This window comes from Mixophyes fleayi, chromosome 1, assembly GCF_038048845.1.
Source record: "Mixophyes fleayi isolate aMixFle1 chromosome 1, aMixFle1.hap1, whole genome shotgun sequence".
Taxonomy (NCBI): domain Eukaryota; kingdom Metazoa; phylum Chordata; class Amphibia; order Anura; family Limnodynastidae; genus Mixophyes; species Mixophyes fleayi.
Window position 1 is genome coordinate 459182787 of NC_134402.1, and position 26753 is coordinate 459209539.

General features: G+C 44.0%; 1 protein-coding gene across 1 annotated transcript; it reads right to left on the bottom strand.

Moving 5' to 3' along the window:
- Positions 1–3007: 3007 nt before the first annotated feature.
- LOC142094598 (uncharacterized) lies at positions 3008–25703 on the bottom strand. Its single transcript, XM_075176955.1, has 7 exons — positions 25601–25703; positions 11817–12008; positions 8785–9000; positions 6091–6133; positions 5402–5529; positions 4189–4244; positions 3008–3898 (listed from the first exon to the last, which is right to left on the bottom strand). The coding sequence occupies exons 1-7, from the start codon at positions 25701–25703 to the stop codon at positions 3800–3802; spliced, it is 837 nt and encodes a 278-aa protein (XP_075033056.1). The 3' UTR covers positions 3008–3799.
- Positions 25704–26753: the final 1050 nt, after the last annotated feature.

Here is a 26753-nt window from a genome sequence, read left to right on the forward strand (position 1 = left end):
TCACCCATATTTATGAGCGTGGAGCTTTATCATAGAACCTCTCCATCTGGTAAACCTCCTCCCCCGACCCCAACACGGCTGCCAATGCTGCCCCCCCCACCCCAACTCCACCTTCACCTTCTCCCCCGACCCCCACACGGCTGCCAATGCTGGCCCCCCACCCCAGCTCCACCTTTACCTCCCCCGACCCCAACACGGCTGCCAATGCTGCCCCCCCCACCCCAGCTCCACCTTCACCTTCTCTCCCGACCCCAACACGGCTGCCAATGCTGCCCCCCCCCCACCCCAGCCCCACCTTCACCTTCTCCCCCGACCCCACACGGCTGCCAATGCTGGCCCCCCCACCCCAGCTCCACCTTCACCTCCCCCGACCCCAACACGGCTGCCAATGCTGCCCCCCCCACCCCAGCTCCACCTTCACCTTCTCTCCCGACCCCAACACGGCTGCCAATGCTGCCCCCCCCACCCCAGCCCCACCTTCACCTTCTCCCCCGACCCCACACGGCTGCCAATGCTGCCCCCCCACCCCAGCTCCACCTTCACCTCCCCCAACCCCAACACGGCTGCCAATGCTGCCCTCCCCACCCCAGCTCCACCTTCACCTTCTCCCCCGACCCCAACACGGCTGCCAATGCTGCCCCCCCACCCCAGCTCCACCTTCACCTTCTCCCCCGACCCCAACACGGCTGCCAATGCTGCCCCCCCCGGTCCACCTTCACCTTCACCTTCTCCCCCGACCCCAACACGGCTGCCAATGCTGCCCCCCCGGTCCACCTTCACCTTCTCCCCCGACCCCAACATGGCTGCCAATGCTGCCCCCCCACCCCAGCTCCACCTTCACCTTCTCCCCCGACCCCCACACGGCTGCCAATGCTGCCCCCCCACCCCAGCTCCACCTTCACCTTCTCCCCCGACCCCAACACGGCTGCCAATGCTGCCCCCCCCACGGTCCACCTTCACCTTCTCCCCCGACCCCAACACGGCTGCCAATGCTGCCCCCCCTCCTCACCCCAGCTCCACCTTCACCTTCTCCCCCGACCCCCACACGGCTGCCAATGCTGCCCCCCTCACCCCAGCTCCACCTTCACCTTCTCCCCCGACCCCAACACGGCTGCCAATGCTGCCCCCCCACCCCAGCTCCACCTTCACCTTCTCCCCCGACCCCAACACGGCTGCCAATGCTGCCCCCCCTCACCCCAGCTCCACCTTCACCTTCTCTCCCGACCCCCACACGGCTGCCAATGCTGCCCGCCCCACCCCAGCTCCACCTTCACCTACTCTCCCGACCCCAACACGGCTGCCAATGCTGCCCCCCCCACCCCAGCTCCACCTTCACCTCCTCCCCCGACCCCAACACGGCTGCCAATGCTGCCCCCCCCACCCCAGCTCCACCTTCACCTCCTCCCCTGACCCCAACACGGCTGCCAATGCTGCCCCCCCCACCCCAGCTCCACCTTCACCTCCTCCCCCGACCCCAACACGGCTGCCAATGCTGCCCCCCCACCCCAGCTCCACCTTCACCTTCTCCCCCGACCCCAACACGGCTGCCAATGCTGCCCCCCCTCACCCCAGCTCCACCTTCACCTTCTCTCCCGACCCCCACACGGCTGCCAATGCTGCCCCCCCACCCCAGCTCCACCTTCACCTACTCTCCCGACCCCAACACGGCTGCCAATGCTGCCCCCCCCACCCCAGCTCCACCTTCACCTCCTCCCCCGACCCCAACACGGCTGCCAATGCTGCCCCCCCACCCCAGCTCCACCTTCACCTTCTCCCCCGACCCCAACACGGCTGCCAATGCTGCCCCCCCCAACCCCAGCTCCACCTTCACCTTCTCCCCCGACCCCAACACGGCTGCCAATGCTGCCCCCCCACGGTCCACCTTCACCTTCTCCCCCGACCCCAACACGGCTGCCAATGCTGCCCCCCCTCCTCACCCCAGCTCCACCTTCACCTTCTCCCCTGACCCCCACACGGCTGCCAATGCTGCCCCCCCACCCCAGCTCCAACTTCTCCCCCGACTCCCACACAGCTGCCAATGCTGCCCCCCTTACCCCAGCTCCACCTTCACCTTCTCCCCCGACCCCCACACGGCTGCCAATGCTGCCCCCCCACCCCAGCTCCACCTTCACCTTCTCCCCCGACCCTAACACGGCTGCCAATGTTGCCCCCCCTCACCCCAGCTCCACCTTCACCTTCTCTCCCGACCCCCACACGGCTGCCAATGCTGCCCCCCCCACCCCAGCTCCACCTTCACCTACTCTCCCGACCCCAACACGGCTGCCAATGCTGCCCCCCCCACCCTAGCTCCATCTTCACCTCCTCCCCCGACCCCAACACGGCTGCCAATGCTGCCCGCCCCACCCCAGCTCCACCTTCACCTACTCTCCCGACCCCAACACGGCTGCCAATGCTGCCCCCCCCACCCCAGCTCCACCTTCACCTCCTCCCCCGACCCCAACACGGCTGCCAATGCTGCCCCCCCCACCCCAGCTCCACCTTCACCTCCTCCCCTGACCCCAACACGGCTGCCAATGCTGCCCCCCCCACCCCAGCTCCACCTTCACCTCCTCCCCCGACCCCAACACGGCTGCCAATGCTGCCCCCCCCCCACCCCAGCTCCACCTTCACCTTCTCCCCCGACCCCAACACGGCTGCCAATGCAGCCCCCCCCACCCCAGCTCCACCTTCACCTCCTCCCCCGACCCCAACACGGCTGCCAATGCTGCCCCCCCACCCCAACTCCACCTTCACCTTTTCCCTCCTTACATTTAATTATTGGTCATTTTATAAGGTTATTTATAAGGTGTTTTATCTGACAATACACAGTTGCCTATAAATTCTTTATATGCTACTGTATTACACATGTTATTACTTGAATGCAATTTACTGACCTTTAATAAATTAAAAAAGTAATAAAGAAAACATGATGTTAAAATCATTACATTACATTTATTCATAAAAATAATTTAATACAAAGTTATTCATTATAAAACAAAATGCTCATATGTAAAACACTGTATAACTGTAAATGGGAGCAAATATAGACGTATATAGTGGATGAATTGGATAACCCCGGGATATATACAAAGCACAAGTGTTTGGAAGTCATAATGTTTAGTAACGTTACCCGTCCCCTAATGCTTTCAGTCTCCTCTCATATTAGACCCTGTAAGAGGCAACATTATTGGTCGGTAAGTGAATCTGTTCCTGTGTGTAGTAAATTTGTACCCATGAAGGTAATTTTGTTTTCATAATAGTTTCTACAATACATAAATGTTGCACCAGCGTATATAACGGGAGCTACTGGTGAAGGGTAATGCCCCCCACATCTATAGGGTCTTCATCCCACCTACATACTTCTATAAGGGTCTTAAAGGGTCTTACCTCCTATCACTTACACATTAAGCTGGTAACGTGAACAGAGACAACATATACATACAGTCACCCTCAGGCTGGAGGGGACATGGAGGGGTCTGGGCAATTGGCGGTGAGGAGGAGGGTAAGTCCCATATAGGATTATACTGGGCAGGCTCGCCAGGGGGTAGAGCTGCCTGTCAGTTACATCTAGCTGACATCTGATGCCCTGATTTGTATAGTGTCTGACAGCTGTAATAGATATTTTTTAATAATTAGATCTAGTAAATGTGTCTAATATATCAATGTCCCTCCTTCATACAGAATTGGGCAACATAACACATAAATAGTGCTGAGGTCCCAATCCCACACGTGTATCTTGTGGATACAGAAACACACTTGAAACGTGTCTGGAGCAGAGCTTGGGACACCCAGGTAGAGTTTAGTGTGTAGAACAGTAGACCGTGATATGTGTTTGCAGATTCTCGTAGATCTGTTGATCCTCCTCTGTGTGGGATAATAAGGTGTTGTCTCCTGTGGTCTGAAAGAGGAAATATTAATACAGAATATTATATCTGAGTAGTGTTAAGTGGGATAATTTTGTTCATCTTGTGACAATCAAGTCATGAAGTCATCTGTTATAACTGGTGAGTCCTGACTTCTTAGTCATTGTAGACTATAAGGATATTTGAAGGGACTTCTAGGGTTTATAGTCACAGAACTCTGTGGTTCCTAATTTCCTTGTAATCTCAGCAGCCACAATATGCCCTAGTACATATACACAATAGACTCCTGTAATTAAGGTTCTGCACCCAGTAATACAGCGCTCACCTTATGGTACAGGTTTGTCATTTCCTGTTGGAACTTTCGTTCGGTCTTCACAGCTGCTAAGAAGGGAAATCCCATTACATTTTAGAAACATGAGATGGAGACAATTATACAAAATTGATTTCATCAATACTCATAATTACTGAATACATTGTATTTCTTTTTATCTATATAGGGACTAGTTGAAGTTGGGGCAATTACGCCTTCAGCAAAGTGTGATTGAGGGAAGGGGCTGTAAACTATGGGAAGTTTGGAGACATTTGGCCTGGAGGGGGACACACTTGTTTATGATAAGTTATTAGAGGATGGGATACAGAAGCAGCTGTGGGATAATCACTGACCCCCTCTGCGGGTCGACCCATAAGTGTAAGAGATCGGTTTTATGTTCATCCAAAGCTAATTCCATCCTTAACTCGAAAACTTGTTGAAACACGTCCTACAACCAACATCTGAATTAGGCTTTGGAGCAGTTGATGTCTGTACAAACTGGTCATCATGCTGTGGACCTTCTACGCATCTCAGATAAACAGCACCCGCAGCAAATCACATATCTACCTATTTCTCCTCCCGAATGGGACATTTACTGGGTGTCTAACTGCATTTACTGCAGAGCTAGAAGAGAGACCTGCCCATGTTTATGATGTGATTAATTCATGGTCGTAAGCTGCTATTATTTTGTAAATCAAGAGTGGCCTGGTGAGGAGTGACCTCTTGACCCATATCAGTCCCATTTGTAGGGCAGGACCTTCCTGAGTAAACCCTCATTTTCCAAAGATCAAATTCAAGTCTTTCCAACCCTGACTGAGAATCCTAAAGTACTGGCTAAAGAAAATAGAAAATTGTCTAATAAAGTGTAAGGACTTCTCCATACTGCTAAAATGAAGCCTGGTTACTGCCTTAGATCGACAGAAGAAATAATGGCGTTTGGTCCTCTGGCCAAACTGAAGGACCTCCAGGGACTTTCCATGAATCAGCTGGTTTAGAAAACATACAACCCCCCACTATGTCCATACTATTCATCCTCCCTGGTGACTGCTTCCTATGTGCTTCAAGGTGATGTCTAATTGCCCAAGGGGGGTATCAGTGCTAAATAATGTTGTAGTAAAGGATAGGAATACATTTAGTTTTATTTATGTTTTACAATGACATGTATGTGTCATTTATGTTATTAGTCTGTGCGTTGTTTGTATGTATTTGTTAGGCGTAGACTCAGTACCTTCTTGTGTAGACTTGTATCTTCTTCTTATGATGTAGAAAATCCTGACAGTGAAGATTGTGAGAATCGCCATCAGCTTTATGGCCATAGGTGGCATTAGGCCAAAGGTCCATGATACCAAAACCTTCCTGTCAGACGAGAAGAAATTAATGATGGAAACTTCTGAACATCTGAGACCGATCAGCTGTTAATGTCTGTAAATATCATCTCTATACAACCCAACCATTGGGAATATCTCAATAAATATTAATTACTTGCAAAATTAGACATTAAATGAAAACAATTGTAATATATATCAGCTGCCACCTACATACAACCAATACCTCATCAGGACAGGTATGGTTAATATGTTACATGACATTAGTGGTCTGCGTGTAGCCCCCTCTACTGTATTCTGGGCACCCATCTTGTCATTGTACATGAACCGGTACCACAACACATGGGAAATTAAGAGTTGCAGCTAAAATACATATTTACATATAATTAATCTATTATTAGAAAAACTGTAGTAACTATTTAATTGTATATTAAATGTTTTTGGTAAGACTAAAAATGCCAGATCAACCTCTTAAAAGTGGGCACACAAAATACATAGGCTTCAGTAAGGTGTGTGTCAGCCCCCCCCCCCCCCCCCCCTCACCATGTAAGCCCATCAGTGCAGCCTCACCTCCACCCTGACTTGAACTTACCTCCAGGAGGACTCGATGAGTTCCTTTATATCAGGAGGAGTTGCTGTTGGAAGTGTGAGGGGAGAAAGTCACATTAGAGAAGGAAAATGTAACAGCTTACTAGATATCTACACAGTGAGGTCTATGTCTACAGTTACACGTCTATGTCTACAGTTACAGGTCTATGTCTACAGTTACAGGTCTATGTCTACAGTTACAGGTCTACGTCTACAGTTACAGGTCTACGTCTACAGTTACAGGTCTACATCTACAGTTACAGGTCTATGTCTACAGTTACAGATCTATGTCTACAGTTACAGGTCTACGTCTACAGTTACAGGTCTACGTCTACAGTTACAGGTCTACATCTACAGTTACAGGTCTACGTCTACAGTTACAGATCTATGTCTACAGTTACAGGTCTATGTCTACAGTTACAGATCTACGTCTACAGTTACAGGTCTACGTCTACAGTTACAGGTCTACGTCTACAGTTACAGGTCTATGTCTACAGTTACAGGTCTACGTCTACAGTTACAGGTCTATGTCTACAGTTACAGGTCTACGTCTACAGTTACAGGTCTACGTCTACAGTTACAGATCTACATCTACAGTTACAGGTCTATGTCTACAGTTACAGATCTATGTCTACAGTTACAGGTCTACGTCTACAGTTACAGGTCTACGTCTACAGTTACAGGTCTACATCTACAGTTACAGGTCTACGTCTACAGTTACAGATCTACATCTACAGTTACAGGTCTACGTCTACAGTTACAGATCTATGTCTACAGTTACAGGTCTATGTCTACAGTTACAGATCTACGTCTACAGTTACAGGTCTACGTCTACAGTTACAGGTCTACGTCTACAGTTACAGGTCTACATCTACAGTTACAGGTCTACGTCTACAGTTACAGATCTATGTCTACAGTTACAGGTCTATGTCTACAGTTACAGATCTACGTCTACAGTTACAGGTCTACGTCTACAGTTACAGGTCTATGTCTACAGTTACAGGTCTACGTCTACAGTTACAGGTCTATGTCTACAGTTACAGGTCTATGTCTACAGTTACAGGTCTATGTCTCAAAGAGCAAAGTTGAATTTTAAATACATTTCTAGAAAAATAATCCATTTATAGGGCCCTCTGGTGACCAATCTGTCACTGCATATGAATATGTCCCAGTAACATAACATATGGGAAATTAAGAGTTACAGGTAAAATACAAAGAAAATCATTCTATCAATAGGGAAACTATATTAACTTGCATTGTATGTGAAATGGTTTTCTTAAGACTAAAATGCCAGATCAGTTATTTCACAATGGACACATAAAATATAATAACTGTGTTATATCAGCCCCCGCTGCCACCTGAAGCCATCAGTGCCACCGATCCTCCTCTTCCATCCAAGTATCTCCATACCTAGCGGCAGTCTGTATTTGCTGCTGCTTTCCTCATACAGTGACGGTAACACCAGTAACTGCACATGGAGCACAGTTACTGCCAGCAGTACCAACAGGTACATGGGAGGCAGAGGAAGGGTCCTATCTCCCCTCATGTTGGAGAAAGTCACAGCTGTGATGAAACGCGTCAGTGTTGCCCATTTCTTGTGGAGAGTTGGATATATGAAACCTAAGATATGTTCCTTTATCATAACATCTATTAGAGTGTCTGAGATACGAAGCGATGTGGCTTTACTCTACTTTTCAGGGGACGAGGCCTTCCTAGAGAGCATACCTTCATTCTGTTGCAGCTGAGCAAATTCCCTATTACGGACAGAACGGTAAAGGGTACGGTGAGCTGACCCCCCCTCATTTCTTCCACTATTATATCGATAGATATAACAGTGTTCTGCAGCTACCCTGTGGGGGTGTCCAGCGATTCTGAAATGCTAGACCATCTTCAATTTCCCTCCCATAACTATACACTTGAATTGGTGCACACAACAGTGGGACCTACCTCTGGTGTATTTGGCACCAACTTACCAATGAATGTCCACTGCCAGCATGATGTGTGGACACCTCCAAAAGTCCCAAGTTGGAACAAATATGTTGCCTTGCAGGACAGTCCTCTCAAATTGGGACAGCTGATATACTCCTGCTCCTTTATAAACCCAACCATGAGCTTCTAACGTCATTCAATAATACAAAGGTCCTCTTCATCCAGGGTTCAGTGTGGTATATTTCTGGGTTGATTTTCAGCACATCCTGTGACAATCACTGACACAGAGACCTCTCTGGGCTTATAAATAAAAGCTTCAATATTCCCAAAGCCCCTTACTCCATATTATTACTGAGACTATAGTCTATGTGCTATAATTACTGCCAGCAGATTCCAGGCATACTAATAAACATAGAGTATATACCTGTGTGATTCACCCGTGTAACATGTTTTACATGGTTAATTGAATAATATAATAATTTCTGATTTTTTTCTCCAATTAGTCAGTTTCTCCCGTTCTGGATAATAGAACTAAAATAGCCCATGACCAAGTTTGCTTTGCCAGGATACTATTACACATAATTAGTACATGTAATTATTTGATTCAAGCCCAGGATTATTCAGTAGGAGAGAGCAGGGGAATGTTTATATCCCTGAGGACACTGAGTAACATTGGATAATAGGGAGTTATCATATTTGTTTCTTCTACCACAAAACAATTAACACAACCACTTATCCAGACTGCAGAGATAGATGGAAACTGACTCACTTGGGGGATGTATCTTCTGTCTGCAGAAATCCTCTGTCACGTTCCAGATATTGGTGTTGTTGCCCCTCATACACTTTATTTTGCTGTAATTTGGTTCATATCCCGGAGAACACGTCAATGTCACTTCTTCTTCAGGGTCGTAGTAATCCTGCTCCGGATAGATAGTTACATTTTCTCTCCAGCTTGTCAGTCTTCTGCATTTCTCTGTAACAAATACTGAGAATGTAGAACGTTTCCTGCAGAGATTTTATCTGTCAACTCCACATAAAACTGGTTCTAAACAGAAGAGTGAAACAAGAATATCTGGCTGTATATATCACTGTGTGGGGATGAGTGGTTCATATTCAGCCACTTGTATCACTGCCACAGAGGGACTATTCCTGCTTTGAGGACTACATACAGAGGGCCTGAATCCTAAAGCCATGTATCTGCCGATTATCAGCGTATTATACACAAAATCACTCTCAATCATGCTCAGAACCGAACCATCTGCCAGTAAATGCTGCCCTGTCCACTCCGAGTGCAAGAAACACTTACTACAGCCTGCAAGATTGTGGAGCGAACAGGGCGGGGAAGGGGCATTTTGCCATAGTCAATTTACAGTAAGGGCCAAACTCAGGAACACGCAGCGACATCCGTATCAAGCTCTGGTCATCCCAATGTTACTTGTATTTATGCCGTATCTCTTGCACCAGCTACAGGGCTAGTCTAAGCGCTGATCAGTAGTGATGACAGTCACGTCTACATGCTATAACATGTGTTTGCAGACAGGAGCAACTGTAAATTTATTTACTGTTGTATCATTAATGCTTAAATTATTAATTAGTGAAATTAATTCTATTTTTTTTTCTGTGCTTTCTTTTGCAAATTTTTAATCCAGATAGGCATTGGACGTATCCTGCAGGGTCTTGTATAGTAGTGCAGAACAGGCCTACACCTGAATCCATCAGCGCACGTTATCTCCAGTTCCGTTCCTTGTTGTATTTGGGGGTGCGCAGAGCCAACTTCCGTGCGTTTTAAAACAAAAGCACATTATGCTCAGTATGCGTTTCTTGATGAATCAGGACCAGAAAGTGAGCGTTTCCTATTGAGCCTGTCACTTAAACAGCGAGACGGGACAGCAGCATCTATAACAGAGGATGTTCTATTGAACAATAAAACATCTGATGATCAACATTTTCCTGTCAATTGTCATCAGGTGAAGTAGGAGTTTGCAGCTTGTTTCTTTGCGGGAGGACAAGTTGTCCCAGTACAACTATCAGCTTCTCACCGTTATAGCGGAGTTTATATCTTGCCGCAGGATGAGTCCTATGAGCTGGCCACTCACCTCATATTAATTTCTTCCATCGATAGACTGCGTCTAGTCTTGTTGTCTGGTACCCACTTCATATTGGTTTATGTTTCCATTTACTCATAGATCTTTCTCTGAATAGCTTTTAATTGTGGAATGTATATAGGAGTTTATCTCCTTATGTGAGATTCCAATGATCTTGAATGCAGAGTTTATACTATTTATCTATTATTATTATTATTATTATTAATTTTTATTTATAGGGCGCCACAAAGTATCCGTAGCGCCGTACAAGGACAAACAGTGGCACAGTACAAGGTGAAACAGCACAGTACAAGTAACAGTAAGCACTATAACTCTGGGGGCTCAGGCACAGCATGAAAGAGAGGGAGGGAGGGGAAAAGTGAGTACAGGCAGGTAACTATGGCCCAAGAGGGTGGGCACGGATGACAGGTTGAGAGTCACTGAGGGGAGCGGAGAGAAGCGAGAGGAGACAGAGGGCAGAGGGACTGAGAGGAGGTGAGCTGAGTAGCTGGAGAGTGCAGTTAAAAGTGATGGAAACAGGAGGTAGGAGAGCCCTGCTCAAAGGAGCGAACAATCTAAAGGGAGGGGAAGACAGACAGACACATGGATGAGAAGGAGAGACGGGAGAAACGGAGACAGAGTCGAGGAAGGGGGAGAAGGGAAGAAGGGATGAGAAAGAGAGGTAGCCGGCCGGTGGGAGTTTAGGCATGAGACTGGAAGGCTTTAAGCAAAAAGTGGGTTTTTAATGTTCGTTTGAAAGAGGACTATATTCCCCATATACCCATATATGTATTTTCTGTCCTTCCACGTATAATATGTCATGAGGTTGTTTTTTTTATTGTATATTACTTGGTGCTTCATAAGTTTGAGAGATAGATGGAAACTGACTCACTTGGGGGATATATCTTCTGTCTGCAGAAAACCTCTGTCACGTTCCAGATATTGGTGTTGTTGCCCCTCGTACACTTTATTTTGCTGTAGTTTGGGTCATATCCCGGAGAACACGTCAATGTCACTTCTTCTCCAGGGTCGTAGTAATCCTGCTCCGGATAGACAGTTACATTTCCTCTCCAGCTTGTCAGTCTTCTGCATTTCTCTGTAACAAATACTGAGAATGTAGAACGTTTCCTGCAGAGATTTTATCTGTCAGCGCCACATAAAGCTGGTTCTAAATTGTTATAACACAATTTGCAGCGTTGACTGTGTTTTACAGACAGAAAGTAACATGAGTTTCTCTAACCTTTTTACTATAAGTTTTTTAACTCATTAGAAAGACCTACTGAACCTGTCTCCTCCTCCACATCTGAATAGAGGGCCATTGTTACTAGTGTAGAACTATGAGGAGAGGAGACTAATAGATAAAACTAGCTGGGAAAGTTTTCAAAAGATAAAACTGGGGAATGAATCCTAATTTAACCACAGACAAGTGCTATAATTTTACATCACCCCAGAGGTGCAACTTATTGGGCTACATTTAGTGGGACACCTTTAGCTTCATCTGGGCACAAGCACATTTATAGTGTAAATAAAGTCTACAAACATAAATCTGTCAGCTTTAAACAAGGGAATGGGACAGGTCGCATGTTGTGTGTTGAAAATAGCAGAATTTTCCAAAGCTAGGTTTTCTGAGCCTACTATCTGTGTATTAGAGGTGCAGCCCTAACATTGTGCACTCTATAGCGGTACAAGGAACATGTAACAAGTGACTTGTCCTCACCTATACACGGTATCTGTAAGCGATCTTGGTAAAGCTGGAATTCATCATATTCTTGCCGGCACTTCAGTTGGAAAGTCCGGCTCTCAAACTGGTTCTGACAGGAGACCTCCACATCTTCATTCTCCTTAATGTATGTGAAACTGGTGGGGAAATCAACGAGAGAAGCCCAACGAGATGTCTTCTTACAGACACCTGGGAAGGAACAGTCCAGGATGGACACATACAGGATATGTTACAGTAACAGAACGACGTGTTCTACAATCAGGAAACATATTGTCACAATTACATATGATTTACCAGTTCCTATGACCCAGTACACTGCATGTAATATGTAAGTAACATTAGACTTGCCCATCCTATAATTGACCTAATAAGACAGGTTGTGACTGGATCACATATAAATAACTTATGGTATAAATTTATTTAAAGGACATAGCACAGGGCGCTTATTTATATAATTGCGCATGCACTTATTTTTGATATTGTGTATATTTTGGTAAAGGAAATCTTTAATTTCTGAGACGAGGGGAAAAAAATTAGATTTTTCTGTTTTAACCTTTCTAGAGGAAATTTATTATTTCTTAAGGTATCTCTCTAATACAATAAGCCTTTGTGGATGGAAGTCTTTTGTGTATTGTGATGTAGGGAAATGGCTTGTTTGGGGTTTGCGACATTCTGTGGGATTGTGTATTCTGAACTGTCTGAAGAAAGGCCCCATATGTTAACTAGATCTTTTGATGTGTGAAGGTCCAACATTGAAAGCAGGATATCACAGCATTTCTAGAATTTCATAGATAAGTGTAAATATTGTTGGCTTTGCAATGCAGGCAAATCCATGTTTTGGTAAACAGGTTACATCCTGATTCTAAAATAGGTCAGACCTTCGAAAGGGTGGGCTTACCCAGTGAGGCTGTGTTCAAATGTGTATAAAAACAGCACTGTTTTGTATAAAAAGTTGTTCTTCTTGTTTCATCTGACCTGATCACTGGTACCTTTAACCAGTGAGGAGCAAATAAACATCACTTGCTTCAAAGACCTGCTTGAAAATATCTTCCATGCTGAAAATACTGTGACCTACAGATTAGACCCAAAATCTAATCCGTTCCCGGCTGTTTCTGAGGTTGAACCCAGCTTTTCCGGTACCACCACTCTGCCCGTTACCCTGCAGCTCTGGTCAGTATGATAGGCCAGTGGGGATCCATCCACAGCAACCCTGATACATAGTAAGAGGTCAGGAGTACCAGCCCAGGTACACCAGTAACGGGGTACACTCATAGCTTCAGTTACCCAGAAGAAACCCGGTTCTGCATGCCGGTATAGGAGTCCAGTGGTGGCAGCATTTTTAAGCCCCTCCTACTGCAGCAAGAGGGCGCATTTGGGATAACGAAAGGGAACGGTGGAAATGTAAGCTATGCCGGGTCCCAGCAACAACAGACAGGGTGGCATAGGCGGTCCATCCTGTCACACAGGGGTCTTCTTATCCTGAAATATTTATCTAGTTTGCTACTGCAACATGCATTAGACTCTGTAATGTACAGTACAAAGTCCTAACCACGAAATGTCTTTCTACATTGTTACTTATTCCATTACAATCAGCCTCATAATGGAGACAGAACATCTGGTGAACTTAAGTTGCTTCCAAGAACAAAGGGGTGCCAGGTGATGGGGAACAAAATAAAAAACTTGAAAAAATAGGCTGAAGAGCTGACATATTTTTTTACAAAATTATGAATTGTATTTTGGTTTAGTAATGAAATTGTAACAGAGAGTTCTAGGGTGTTACCTACGAGAACTGTCACTTTCACAGGGAACAGGCTATCCAGTCCTGTCCAAGAAATCCCACACTGATATGTATCCGAATCTTCAGGCCTCATTCCGGATGTGGTGACAGTAAAGTTGTCTGATTGCCGGTTGTCCACAATAGAGAATCTCCCATTTCTCACTGTCTTTGACTGATCTGATGAGATGAGAATATTACAGGACTGTCTCTGTTCACCTTTACACCAGTACTTACTATAAGTACGATGGTCTGTATGATAACGACATACAACCGATAATGTTTCTCCGTGTCGGATGGTAACTTCATTAGGGCCACTAAGACTCCAAACACCTGTTGTGAGTGCAAACAGAAACAATGGAATTATGAGTGATAATCTTTCCCCACTTAAATGTAACACAGTAGTCCCGGTGTCCCGGCACTCTCAGAATACATGTAATACAGACAGTCCCGGTGTCCCCTCACTCTCAGGACACATGTAATACAGACAGTCTCGATGTCCCCTCACTCTCAGGGCACATGTAATACATACAGTCCCGATGTCCCTTCACTCTCAGGACACATGTAATACAGACAGTCCCGGTGTCCCCTCACTCTCAGGACACATGTAATACAGACAGTCCTGGTGTTCCCTCACTCTCAGGACACATGTAATACAGACAGTCCCGATGTACCCTTACTCTCAGGACACACGTAATACAGACAGTCCTGGTGTTCCCTCACTCTCAGGACACAAGTATCACAGACAGTCCCAATGTCACCTCACTCTCAGGACACATGTAATACAGACAGCCCCTGTGTCCCCTCACTCTCAGGCCACATGTAATACAGACAGCCCCTGTGTCCCCTCACTCTCAGGACACATGTAATACAGACAGTCCCGGTGTCCCCTCACTCTCAGGACACATGTAATACAGACAGTCCCGGTGTCCTCTCACTCTCAGGACACATGTAATACAGACAGTCCCGGTGTCCCCTCACTCTCAGGACACATGTAATACAGACAGCCCCTGTGTCCCCTAACTTTTACGATTTATTTAAGGTATGCATGAATATCAACTGAGCAGTATATTCAAAGAAAACTGTAAAGCTTTATGTAATGAAAGGGTGGTAAGAAAGTGGTAAGAGGGAGTTTTTATGTGACATTTACATATTTGTCCAGCTCCTCTCTTGAGATGTCTCTGCCTATCCGCACACCTGTGGACACTTCTACTTTGCAAACTGTTCTCAGTTCACATTAAATTAAATATTAAAATACTTTATTACGATTTATAAATATAATTTAAACAGCAAAGTTGAATGATGAGCATGATGCTCAGATGGTGAACCTCACATGCGATCGGCAAAGGCTGTCATGATTTGCCGAACCAGAACAATTAGCAAAAATTATTTATAAATATGATCATGATCTAAATAAGATCATGACCATATTTATAAATAGAGATGCCCTGTTAGCAAAGAAGATCAGTCAACCCTTTTTATTGCTCAGAGTCCTCACGAAAAAATACGAAAATTTCTATTTGGGTCCCTTCAAGTTCAGGGTATAAACCTTTATGGAGCATAATGGATCAAAGCAATACTTTCTATAATCCATATTTGAGAAGACCTCTGAAGAAATGTATAACTACTAAAATGAACAACATAATATGTGCCAATGATATATACAGGGAGCTATTGTCCTTTATCTTATGTCTCATGTCTGTCCACTCTCCATAATCCTTGTTTGTCCCTGTCATGTCTTATGCTGTTTTTTTCGGTATGCTATGCGATTTGTTCAATTAATTGCATCCATGCATTTATTATTCTGGTCAACTGTACCCTTGTATCTGTTATTATGTTTACTGTTTCCATTTGCAAAGAATCTGTGGTGCCATACAGATGAAGGTTATAAGGAACCTATAGGGATAAATATAACATAATTATGTTTCATATGTATATGTGTGAAAAACCATATCATATTTATTGGATCTAATGCTATACATCTGCTATGTTCCAGAAGAGAGTTATAATATACTGTAGAAGCCATTATTAGAACTGTTCTTGGACAGCAGTGCAATAAATTGATTGTAAAACAGATTAGCATACCAGCATACCTATATCAGCGATATCACAGAGGAATGATTTTAACATTTTTCAGGTTTTGGGATATCAGTCTGCTGCTGAGCATGATCCAATCCTTCTTGCATTTCTCTAGTCAGCATATTACACAACAGAGTTTGTGACTGTGCTAGTATTGTTTCTTTGCTTTATTTTGTGTTTATTTTAAAGAAACTGTTTTTTGTCTTATTAAACCCTGTTCTGTTTTTGTGTTCTTAAAAAAATCAGGTTGGCTTGGTTTTTACAATGCTACATTTGGCTTACTATAACTCTGATTAAATTAGGTTGTGATTGCATATTTAGATAGTTAAGGGAGTAACTGAAGACTTCCTGCGTCAGCTCAACTAAATCTTAGTGGTGGCAGTACTTGTTGGTTAATGGGTAGTTAGATTTTTTTTTTAGTAAGACTAGATTGTTTTGGTGCTGATTAACCCTTTTACACCCAAATGTCATTCATGACCATGTGGGTCAAATTGAATGTAAATTCAAAATGATATTGACAAACTTGAGCCACAAATTTCAAACTGCAAGCTTGAAACAAGATTAAAAGCATCTATGGTGCTCAAATACATGTGTTACTTCCTATAAAAAGCTTGTGGATGGTGCACAAAAAGTCCACTGACTTAAATAGCCAACACCGGATCTCTGCTACAAGTACAACTCAAGTAGTTGTGCAAGGCTGAAAGGTCGAGCGATCACCAGCTAAACAGTGAATATCCCTGTAAGTTGTCAGACTCCTCACCTTAGAGATATTGGGCCTGATTCATTAAGGAACTTAGGCAAGAAATTGAGTAAGTATTCTTACTTAAGTTTTCTGGACAAAACCATGTTGCAATGCTAGGGGTTCAAATTAGTTTATTATTTTGCACATATGTTAAATATTGTCTGTTTTTTCATGTAGCACACAAATATCAACTTTATATTTCAGTGTACAAATAAGCTATCAAATATTTGTGTGATACATGAAACAACAGCCAGTATTTAACTTATGTGCAAAATAATAAACTACCTTGCACCCCTTGCATTGCAACATGGTTTTGACCAGAAAACTTAAGTAAGAAATCTTACTCAAATTATTGCCTAAGTTGCTTAATGAATCAGGCCCAATTAGAATATCTTTACAATGTATTCTTTTTCTTTTTTTTTTGCATTTGCATGAAATATCAGTTGCATCCTAGAAAGTGTTATTAGGAATGCACACCAAGTGCTGTCTAGTATCACCCAATCAAATCTACTGTAGAATGAATTAATAGCACACTGTGGTGAGAGCAGGGTGTCTGGCCAATGCAAATAAAAGGTCATACCCACTGGGCAAACGCTCCCACACCTTAGGTCTGTATGTTTGTGTTCTACTTATCCTATATGTTACTTTTTATTTTGATACTTGTATTGTATGTATGACATTTTTATTGATTTTTCTTCAATGTTGCCTGGTGGGTTCTGGGCAATTATCAGGAGGTTTTCAGTCACATGTCTCACAGTACCTTGATCCACCAGGAGACAGGAACTCCCCATGAGCTGACAGCAAAATTTATGCAAAAGTAATGGGATGGTTTAAATTGGGTGTTGCCTGTCTCTTATCCATACCGAACCCCTTAGTTGACCTATATGGTACCCCGTTGTTCTGGGGTGTGACAGCCCAGAGTCAGAGCAGCATGGGCCCGTGGGTGTGTGGGTATGAAAATGAACTGCCTGGTAACAGATCCTTATGACAACTGGAAATTCCTGGTAGGACCTCTATCTAAAACCACCCTACCACAGCCCTGTGAGTGTGGGAACCAAGCTGCCCTTAAAAGAAGGGGGCCAGACCCAGATGGAAATGTGCTGCTTGGAACAGTCTATTCATTGAAAAGTCTATTCATTGAACAGTCTATGCATTGAACAGTCTATGCATTAAACAGTCTATGCATTAAACAGTCTATGCATTGAACAGTCTATGTGTTGAGCAGTCTATGCGTTGAACAGTCTATGCATTGAACAGTCTATGCATTGAACAGTCTATGCATTGAACAGTCTATGCATTGAACAGTCTAGGCTTCCGTTAGACAGGCATCCTGCTACGACTTTTTGAGATTGCCAAAACCCTGTGAGTCCTGTTACATGGTGAGTCTGCTGGAGCAATTGAGATTTTGAACTTGACTCCTACAAGTCTGGTAGAGGGTATAATACTGGATGCCCTTGGTGCCAAGTGACTTGGGATAGAGGACATGGAAGGAGCCGGTAACATTTATTACATATTAATATACCCCATCAATTGAGTTTTAAGATTATCAAGGATTGTGTTTCTGTTAACAAAACCCTTTTGGAGATAACCAGAGTTTTATTATAGACACTATTTTTTTTAATATCGCACACAATAATTTTTGCATGACGACTCCTACTACCTACATGTAATGGGAACAGCCATGGGGACCTGCTTCACCCCCAGCTATGCCAACCTCTATCTGGGAGCCTTTGAGTTCCAATACACATGGAACAGTGGTTTTGGGGCGAACCTGTTCCACTATGGCCATTATATAGATTTTATGTTTATAATGTGGGATGGGTATATGCACTCTCGATCCAATTAAAAAAATAAACTTGCTACGGAACACATTATGATTTTTTTAAACATTTTTTTTAAAAAAAAGCAAAAATGTTAAAAGTATATTAGTGCCTAGTTATTAGTTCTTCAATAAGATATTTTGGATATAAGCATAAAAACTAAAATGCAGTGGTTACCGAGAATTCCACAAGATTCTTTCGGTGTGGAAAATCAGACAGCATGACTTATGAATATATAATGAATGGTTCCTAATAGGTGGTTTCATCTAAGAATGGAAATATGTTTAATATTCATTCTTTTATAAACTGAAACATAGTATTTGTCACATACTTACTGCAATGCGGTTGTAATATCCAGTGTGTGGCTGGTTGTACCACCAGGCCACTGACAAGGAGGTTTACCAAGCAGAAATGCAATATTGTAAATAAACTACATACTCAGAGTGTCTCCGGGCACTATGCTGTCTGTCACAACAGCAACTCAGAATGATAGTGTTGTTGGTCTGACACGTATTCAGACAACACACAGAAGTGGTGAAAGTTTCAGTAGACTATAAAGAAAGGAAGTACACTGAATGCATCTGGCCAACACTATACATCCTGAGGGTATAGACGGAGCATAATCTAGGCTATGTTAGGTACTATGGGTAGACTGTATTGTTTAATACGATATCATATTAGCACAAAAGAAAATCAAACACATATACAAAGAGCATTGATTTAAATACTGTTTGTCAGAACTATTGTCATTAGGTGCTTTAATTGTTTATGTTGATATCAGTGTAAATCAAATAGCTTTGTGCCATTACACCTAGGCAGCGAGCTTGCGGGGTGGGATTTATGGTCATGTTATCGACAGAAATAGAAATGTCAGGCAGGAAGCTTCTGTTTTTGGGTGGGAATATTATTAATTCAGTTTTTGAAAGATTGAGTTTGAGTTGGCGAGAAGACATCCAAGATGAAATGACAGAAAGACAGTCAGTAACGCGAGACAACACAGATGGTGAGAGATCAGGAGAGGATAGATAGATTTGTGTATCATTTGCATAGAGATGATACTGAAATCCAAAGGAGCTTATTCGTTTTCCAAGAGAAGTGGTGTAGATAGAGAATATCAGAGGACCTAGGACTGAGTCTTGTGAAACTCCAACTGATAAAGGAAGCGGAGCAAAGGTGGATCCAGAGAAGTTAACACTGAAAGAGCGATTAGATAGGATGAGAACCAGGATAGGACAGTGCCCTCAAGACCTAGTGATTGTAGCGTTTGTATGAGAAGAGAGTGGTCAATGGTGTCAAATGCAGCAGAGAGATCCAGGAGAATTAGAAGAGAGTAATGGTTATTATTTTCTTGCTGTGATCAAATCATTGACAACCTTGGTCAGCGCAGTCTCTGTGAAGTGTTGAGAACGAAAGCCTGACTGAAGAGGATCCAATAGGTTGTTTGCTGTAAAAAAAAGTGTGTGAGGCGAGTGTAGGCAATTCTCTCGAGAAGCCTGGAGGGGCATGGGAGCTGAGAGATGGGGCGGTAATTTACCAGAGAGTTAGGGCCAGAATTTTGTTTTTTTTAAATGGGAGTAATCACTGCATGTTTGAATAGTGATGGAAAAATACCGGTAGAAAGAGATAGATTATAGATTTTAGATAGAGGGGGAATGAGCACAGGAGACAGGGACATACCAATTTGTGAGGGAATGGGATCAAGAGGACAGGAGGTAGATTAGGAAGATAATAAGAGAGTAGAAACTTCCTCTTCATTTGTGGGATCAAATGAAGAGAGAGTGTCATAGGGTGCTACAAAGGAATTGAGCTGTAATGAACCTGTAGGGGTTTTCATTTTGTTTAATGTGAACAGTAATAGATACCATATATACTTTCATCTATATACTTTGCTCTCTGAAAATGACCTTTTTAAGCTGCATTAAGAAGGATTCCATCTGCCCGACAGGATTGGATTTCCATTTGTAGCTGGTCTGGGTAAATATTCACAGCACTCAATTGTATATCTCTTAAGCATGTTCTGTGTAAAGCGTTTGATCAAATGATTTATATATATATAGATTTATATATATCTAATATATATAAGCCTAGCGGCGTGTGTTAGTGTGTGGAAAAAACTTTTTTCTCAGAAAGGGCTCATCCAATTGACATGAAATTTGGTATACTGACATTATTTGAGAAAAAAATTATAATAGTGAAGTCAGTTAACTTCCATCATCCCCCCTTCCCCCCGTGGGAGGGGTAGTAAAGGCTAAATCTACCAGTTGAGGGCTCAAACTCTTGAACGTGTGGGTATTTATTTACCAGAGCCTGTGTTTGGTCATGGACAATTGTATGTCGCATTTTCACGAGTACGGAGAAGCAGTGATGTGAAAGTGCAGGTTATGAATACTGCCCTTCAAGGAAGACTGATTGAGCACAGCGATAAGGTGTTTAGCAGAAACGTTGTGTATCGAGAGGTTTTAGAACAGTAAGACGATGAAGATTAAGGATGTGGCGATGAAGATGAAGGGTGAGATGATGGAGAAGAATGATGAGGTGGTGACATGTGGACAAAACCACGTTAAAAAAGGGCGCTTATGTCGGAAAGTAACGCTCTTCCCCTGAGGAGGCCTGGCCTAGCCCCAAATGCATGACAAGAACCCTTTTAACACCTTAAGTAGCTTGATTTGACTAGAATGCATGAGTATAATGCACGGGTTAACTTGTATGTATATATATATATAGGGTGTTCGTAGAGTCACTGTGTACTTTCTTAACACACATGTTTCAATATACATTGTATAATACATGATGTAAAAACGAATGATATTTATAAGCAATGTTTAAAATGACCGCCGTTAGCATCAAGACAGGCTTGGATCCTTTTTATTTTGTTTCTAAACACCTCTATCAGTTGCTCGCTTGATATAGACGGAATGAAGGCTGTTATCGCTGATTTCAAGTCATCCAGGATGATCTTGATACACTGCAGATTTTGCTGTTCCCCATAGATTAAAGTCCGGTGGATTTAGATCTGGTGAGCGCGGTGGCCACCTACCTATCTTTCGAAATAATGCGATCTCCCAAAAATTCCTTTAATAGCTGCATAGATCTGTAAGATGTGGGCAGTAGCCCCATCCTGTTGAAACCATGAGTAATTGATTTCATCACTTGTCATCTGACCAATGAAGGGGTAAAGAATCTCCAAACAATAGCGCTCGCTGTCTATTGTGTTTATAAAGAAAATAGCGCCTGGAAATCATAACCCACACACCAACCTTGAGATCATGTAGGGGAGTCTCGTGCAAAACATGAGGGTTATTGGAGGACCACAATCTTGAATTTTGGGAATTAACATAACCCGAGAGATGGAAACACTCTTCGTCTGTGAAAAAGGTCACATCCAGCACATTATCTGTATTCCCTGATAAATTGGTTAAACCATCTGCAATAGTGTATTATTTTCTCATGGTCAGTTGCTTTCAGTTCTTGTTCCGTCATTATTTTGTATGGGAAGAGCCGTTACTTCTTTCTCACGGCCTTATGAGCAGTTCCAAGACCAATATCATAATTTTATAATATGCAAATTAGATATTATTTATATATGAGATATTGCAGCATTTGGTAATTGCAGTGTACATTATGACACAAATTGGGAACTGCACAAGTAATTTGTCCTCTGGTCCAATTCACATATTATTTTCAATATATAATTATTGTGTTTGGAATAATCAGAGAGAATAATTTGGTGCCCATCTGCTGGTGCACATTTGCTGACACACAATATTATGGTGGTAGTTTGCTGATAGTGTTTTATTATATGTTATTTATATTGTATTGGGATTATTATTTTAGCATAATTAGCCATGGATGTAGAGATTTGTGGCCTGTTCAGATGAATTATATTTCTGATTTGATATTTGATTTTGATCTACAAGTGCTGGGATCTTTCTTTGTGGTGTATATATTTATATAAGTGATCACTACCCTACATACCAGCTGGGGTCTGTACTAGTGTTACTATATAGTGCATCCACCTCTCACTGTCTATATATCACACTTGTTATTTATACTCTTATAGTTTTACAACCATTAAAACTATTTACAATTATACCCCATGTCATACTATACAAATATGGTTCTTCCGTAAAGTGACACATTGTGAAATGATTACCCATGTTGTGGGACATTACACAAAAGTAACAAATAAAGGTTTTAAAACAAAGTAACAAAAATACTGTACTAAAGAGTAAATACATTGCTGCAAAATCTAAAATCAAAACTGTATTTTCCAAATCAATCAAACCCCATTGTTTTCTTTTATCTGTTGTTACATTTACAACCGAAGAGACATCCTATAGAAACCCTATAGAAAGACCTCACACAATCTGCCAACAGTGCAGTCACGGTATACTGTATAGTTTATATATAAGTACAATCTCAGGTCTCTGTATCCCTTATATAGTAAAACATATTATATTAATATAACATATTTATATAATTTTCTAGTATAAATATTTCCCATATTTTACTAGAAAATACTCCCAGCCAAAGTATAGAAGACCATAAATAAATAACATATTTATATCAATGGTCACTGTTACTGGTCACTCACCTGTCAAACAGAGAGACCCCCAGAGAAGAACAGCTCCCATCGTACTACAATGTGGACCCCTTACTGTACAGGTCTCCATTATACTGGAACATAGACAGACTCACAGCAACCTGACACCTCCAGACCTGCTCTCTACTTGTGGCCAGTTTCACTAACACAATCTTCATCTGACTTCCTGCAACCTTTCTGAGTTCTAGTGAACCAGCTGTGATCACTTCTCTATAAAGAGCTTTAACCAGTTCTCACTAACAATGCAGAAAGGTGAATTAACATGATGGGAAAAATGAACGAGGATGGGCCACTAAAATGTACTAATAACAATGGGCCTAGCGCAGCAGTTCCCAAAGTGTGCGCCATGGCTATCAGGGGTGCCACGGCGCTGTCACAGGGGTGCTGTGGCCAGGAAGAGAAAGAAAAACAATCCGGTGGCGCTCAGGACCCAGCATCCTCCCACCTCGCTTCCCACTGAATGTCGGACGTGACGTTATCATGCCCGAAATTCAGTGACAAGCGGCAGGAGAGAGGAGGATGCTGCGTCCAGGGCGCCGCCGGGTTGGTAAGATTCTTGTTTTTTTCTCTTCCTGGCCCCCAGGATGCAGAGGGCACAGAGTGTGTGGATGCAGAGGGCACAGAGTGTGTGAATGCAGAGGGCACACAGTGTCTGGATGCAGGGGCTGCACAGAGTGTGTGAATGCAGAGGGCACAGAGTGTGTGGATGCAGAGGGCACAGAGTGTGTGGATGCAGAGGGCACAGAGTGTGTGGATGCAGAGGGCACAGAGTGTGTGGATGCAGAGGGCACAGAGTGTGTGGATGCAGAGGGCACAGTGTGTGTGAATGCAGAGGGCACACAGTGTCTGGATGCAGGGGCTGCACAGAGTGTGTGAATGCAGAGGGCACAGAGTGTGTGGATGCAGAGGGCACAGAGTGTGTGGATGCAGGGGCAGCACAGAGTGTGTGAATGCAGAGGGCACAGAGTGTGTGGATGCAGAGGGCACAGAGTGTGTGGATGCAGAGGGCACAGAGTGTGTGGATGCAGAGGGCACAGAGTGTGTGGATGCAGAGGGCACAGAGTGTGTGGATGCAGAGGGCACAGTGTGTGTGAATGCAGAGGGCACACAGTGTCTGGATGCAGGGGCTGCACAGAGTGTGTGAATGCAGAGGGCACAGAGTGTGTGGATGCAGAGGGCACAGAGTGTGTGAATGCAGAGGGCACAGAGTGTGTGGATGCAGAGGGCACAGAGTGTGTGGATGCAGAGGGCACAGAGTGTGTGGATGCAGAGGGCACAGAGTGTGTGAATGCAGAGGGCACAGAGTGTGTGGATGCAGGGGCAGCACAGAGTGTGTGAATGCAGAGGGCACAGAGTGTGTGGATGCAGAGGGCACAGAGTGTGTGGATGCAGAGGGCACAGAGTGTGTGGATGCAGAGGGCACAGAGTGTGTGGATGCAGAGAGGGCACAGAGTGTGTGAATGCAGAGGGGGCACAGAGTGTGTGAATGCAGAGGGGGCACAGAGTGTGTGGATGCAGAGGGCACAGAGTGTGTGGATGCAGAGGGCACAGTGTGTGTGGATGCAGAGGGGGCACAGAGTGTGTGGATGCAGAGGGCACAGAGTGTGTGGATGCAGAGGGCACAGTGTGTGTGGATGCAGAGGGCACAGTGTGTGTGGATGCAGAGGGCACAGAGTGTGTGGATGCAGAGGGCACAGTGTGTGTGGATGCAGAGGGCACAGTGTGTGTGGATGCAGAGGGCACAGAGTGTGTGGATGCAGAGGGCACAGAGTGTGTGGATGCAGAGGGCACAGAGTGTGTGGATGCAGAGGGCACAGAGTGTGTGAATGCAGAGGGCACAGAGTGTGTGGATGCAGAGGGCACAGAGTGTGTGGATGCAGAGGGCACAGAGTGTGTGAATGCAGAGAGGGCACAGTGTGTGTGAATGCAGAGGGCACAGAGTGTGTGGATGCAGAGGGCACAGTGTGTGAATCAGGCGCAGGCTGGCAAGTTTAAGCCTGGGGGGCGCACAGGCGGCCGCATCACGTGACCCGCGATGCGACCGAAGAAAATAAATAGGAAATATTGCATCGGAGAGGGGGGGCCCGGCCCTAACAGCGGTTGGACTGAACGGCACGGGGGGCCTCCCTGCCCCCCAGTCCAGCCTGCCCCTGGTGTGAATGCAGGGGTGGTGAATGCAGAGGGGCACAGAGTGTGTGAATGCAGAGGGGGCACAGAGTGTGTGAATGCAGAGGGGGCACAGAGTGTTTGGATGCAGAGGGCACAGAGTGTGTGAATGCAGAGGGCACAGAGTGTGTGAATGCAGGGGCGGCACAGAGTGTGTGGATGCAGAGGGGGCACAGAGTGTGTGAATGCAGGGGCGGCACAGAGTGTGAATGCAGAGGGCACAGAGTGTGTGAATGCAGGGGCGGCACAGAGTGTGTGGATGCAGAGGGGGCACAGAGTGTGTGAATGCAGGGGCAGCACAGAGTGTATGAATGCAGGGGCGGCGGTGGAGATTAAGGAGGGCACAGTGTGTGGAGATGAAGGAGGGCACAGTGTGTGGAGATGAAGGAGGGCACAGTGTGAGTTAGCTGTAAATTATTATTTGACAGAAATATAATTGCAAAAAATATATAAAAAAATTATTTCCCCTTAGATTTATGTGTATTATTTTTGCATACAGCTAAATACGTATTTTTGTCCTGACCTAAATACTTATTACATTCACATTCCCTGAAGAAATCTGCTTTGCAAATAAAAAGCGTTGGTCGACACACCCACTTCCGCTGACGTCACAGGATTTCCGGTTTCTGCGTTCCACCGTGGAACGCACGCCAATTTCTCCGCTTGCACCTTCCAGTTCCACATGTCGTATGAGCTCCATCGCTAGCCAACTATCTGCTTACCATCCAAGTCGCTTTCTCCGGATCCTAACATCTTGATCAGGTAGCCTAAGTGTAATCATACCGTGGTCTGGACTATCGTGAGCCACCAGATATTTTAGTTTTTTCCTCAGCACTCTCCTTCTATCGTGGAAGAACATTTCTGCAATATCTGGACTGCAGTTATTTAGTTCTTTACCATACATTTGATCTATGCCCGCTGGTATAGGATTAGTGGCAATTTTATTTGGACATTTGTTGATTGATCCACATGCACCAACCTCTATGGTGTTAAATGTACTGTTTATTTATCTGCTTGTGTGACTATTTATTTTATTAAATCTTTGTTAATTTTACTGTTTGCCTTTTTATGCCATATTACATTCTAAATTGCATTTTGATTGTTTCTATAATAAGTGGTAATTGAGCGCTATACCTTTTATTATACAATTGTTGCCTATGGGAAGGGATTCCATAGTATTGCCGCTCTTGCCGCTTTGGGGTTGAGCGCAGTTCCCATTTTTTGTTGTTTATGTGTATTATTTTTGCATACAGCTAAATAAGTATTTTTGTCCTGACCTAAATACTTATTACTTTTTTTGACCCAACTGCTTATAAAACGGGACTGCTCGGTAATTATTTTGGAGGGGTGCCTTGAAAAAATTATGAAGACTCTAAGGGTGCCGTGAACTGCAAAAGTTTGGGAACCACTGGGCTAGCGCCTTCAGACTACGCTCGTCCTTCCACAAACCTATATGTTTTATTGTTCTGTGTATTCTAAATAATTAATTCTGTTACCTGTATCCATAATACATGTTATCAACTGATCATTTGAACATATAGTTCATGGAAAAGTAATGTTACCCACAACCATAAGATCTGATCATACAATAAATTAAATATAAGTCAAACTGTATAGTTATTAATTATTATTATTAATAATTTTTATTTATAGGGCGCCACTAGGTGTCCGTAGCGCCGTACAGGGACAAACGAAATTAGAATACAAGGTGAGACAGCACAGTACAGTAAACAATAAGCACAGTAGCTCC

Coding starts and splice junctions, on each gene's coding strand:
- LOC142094598 (XM_075176955.1), bottom strand. CDS start 25,703: ATGGAGCTCATACGACATGTGGAACTGGAAGGTGCAAGCGGAGAAATT. Junction 12,009..25,600: donor ATCCTGTGACGTCAGCGGAA/GTGGGTGTGTCG, acceptor GTTCCTTCCCAG/GTGTCTGTAAGAAGACATCT. Junction 4,245..5,401: donor ATACAAGTCTACACAAGAAG/GTACTGAGTCTA, acceptor TTCCCTTCTTAG/CAGCTGTGAAGACCGAACGA.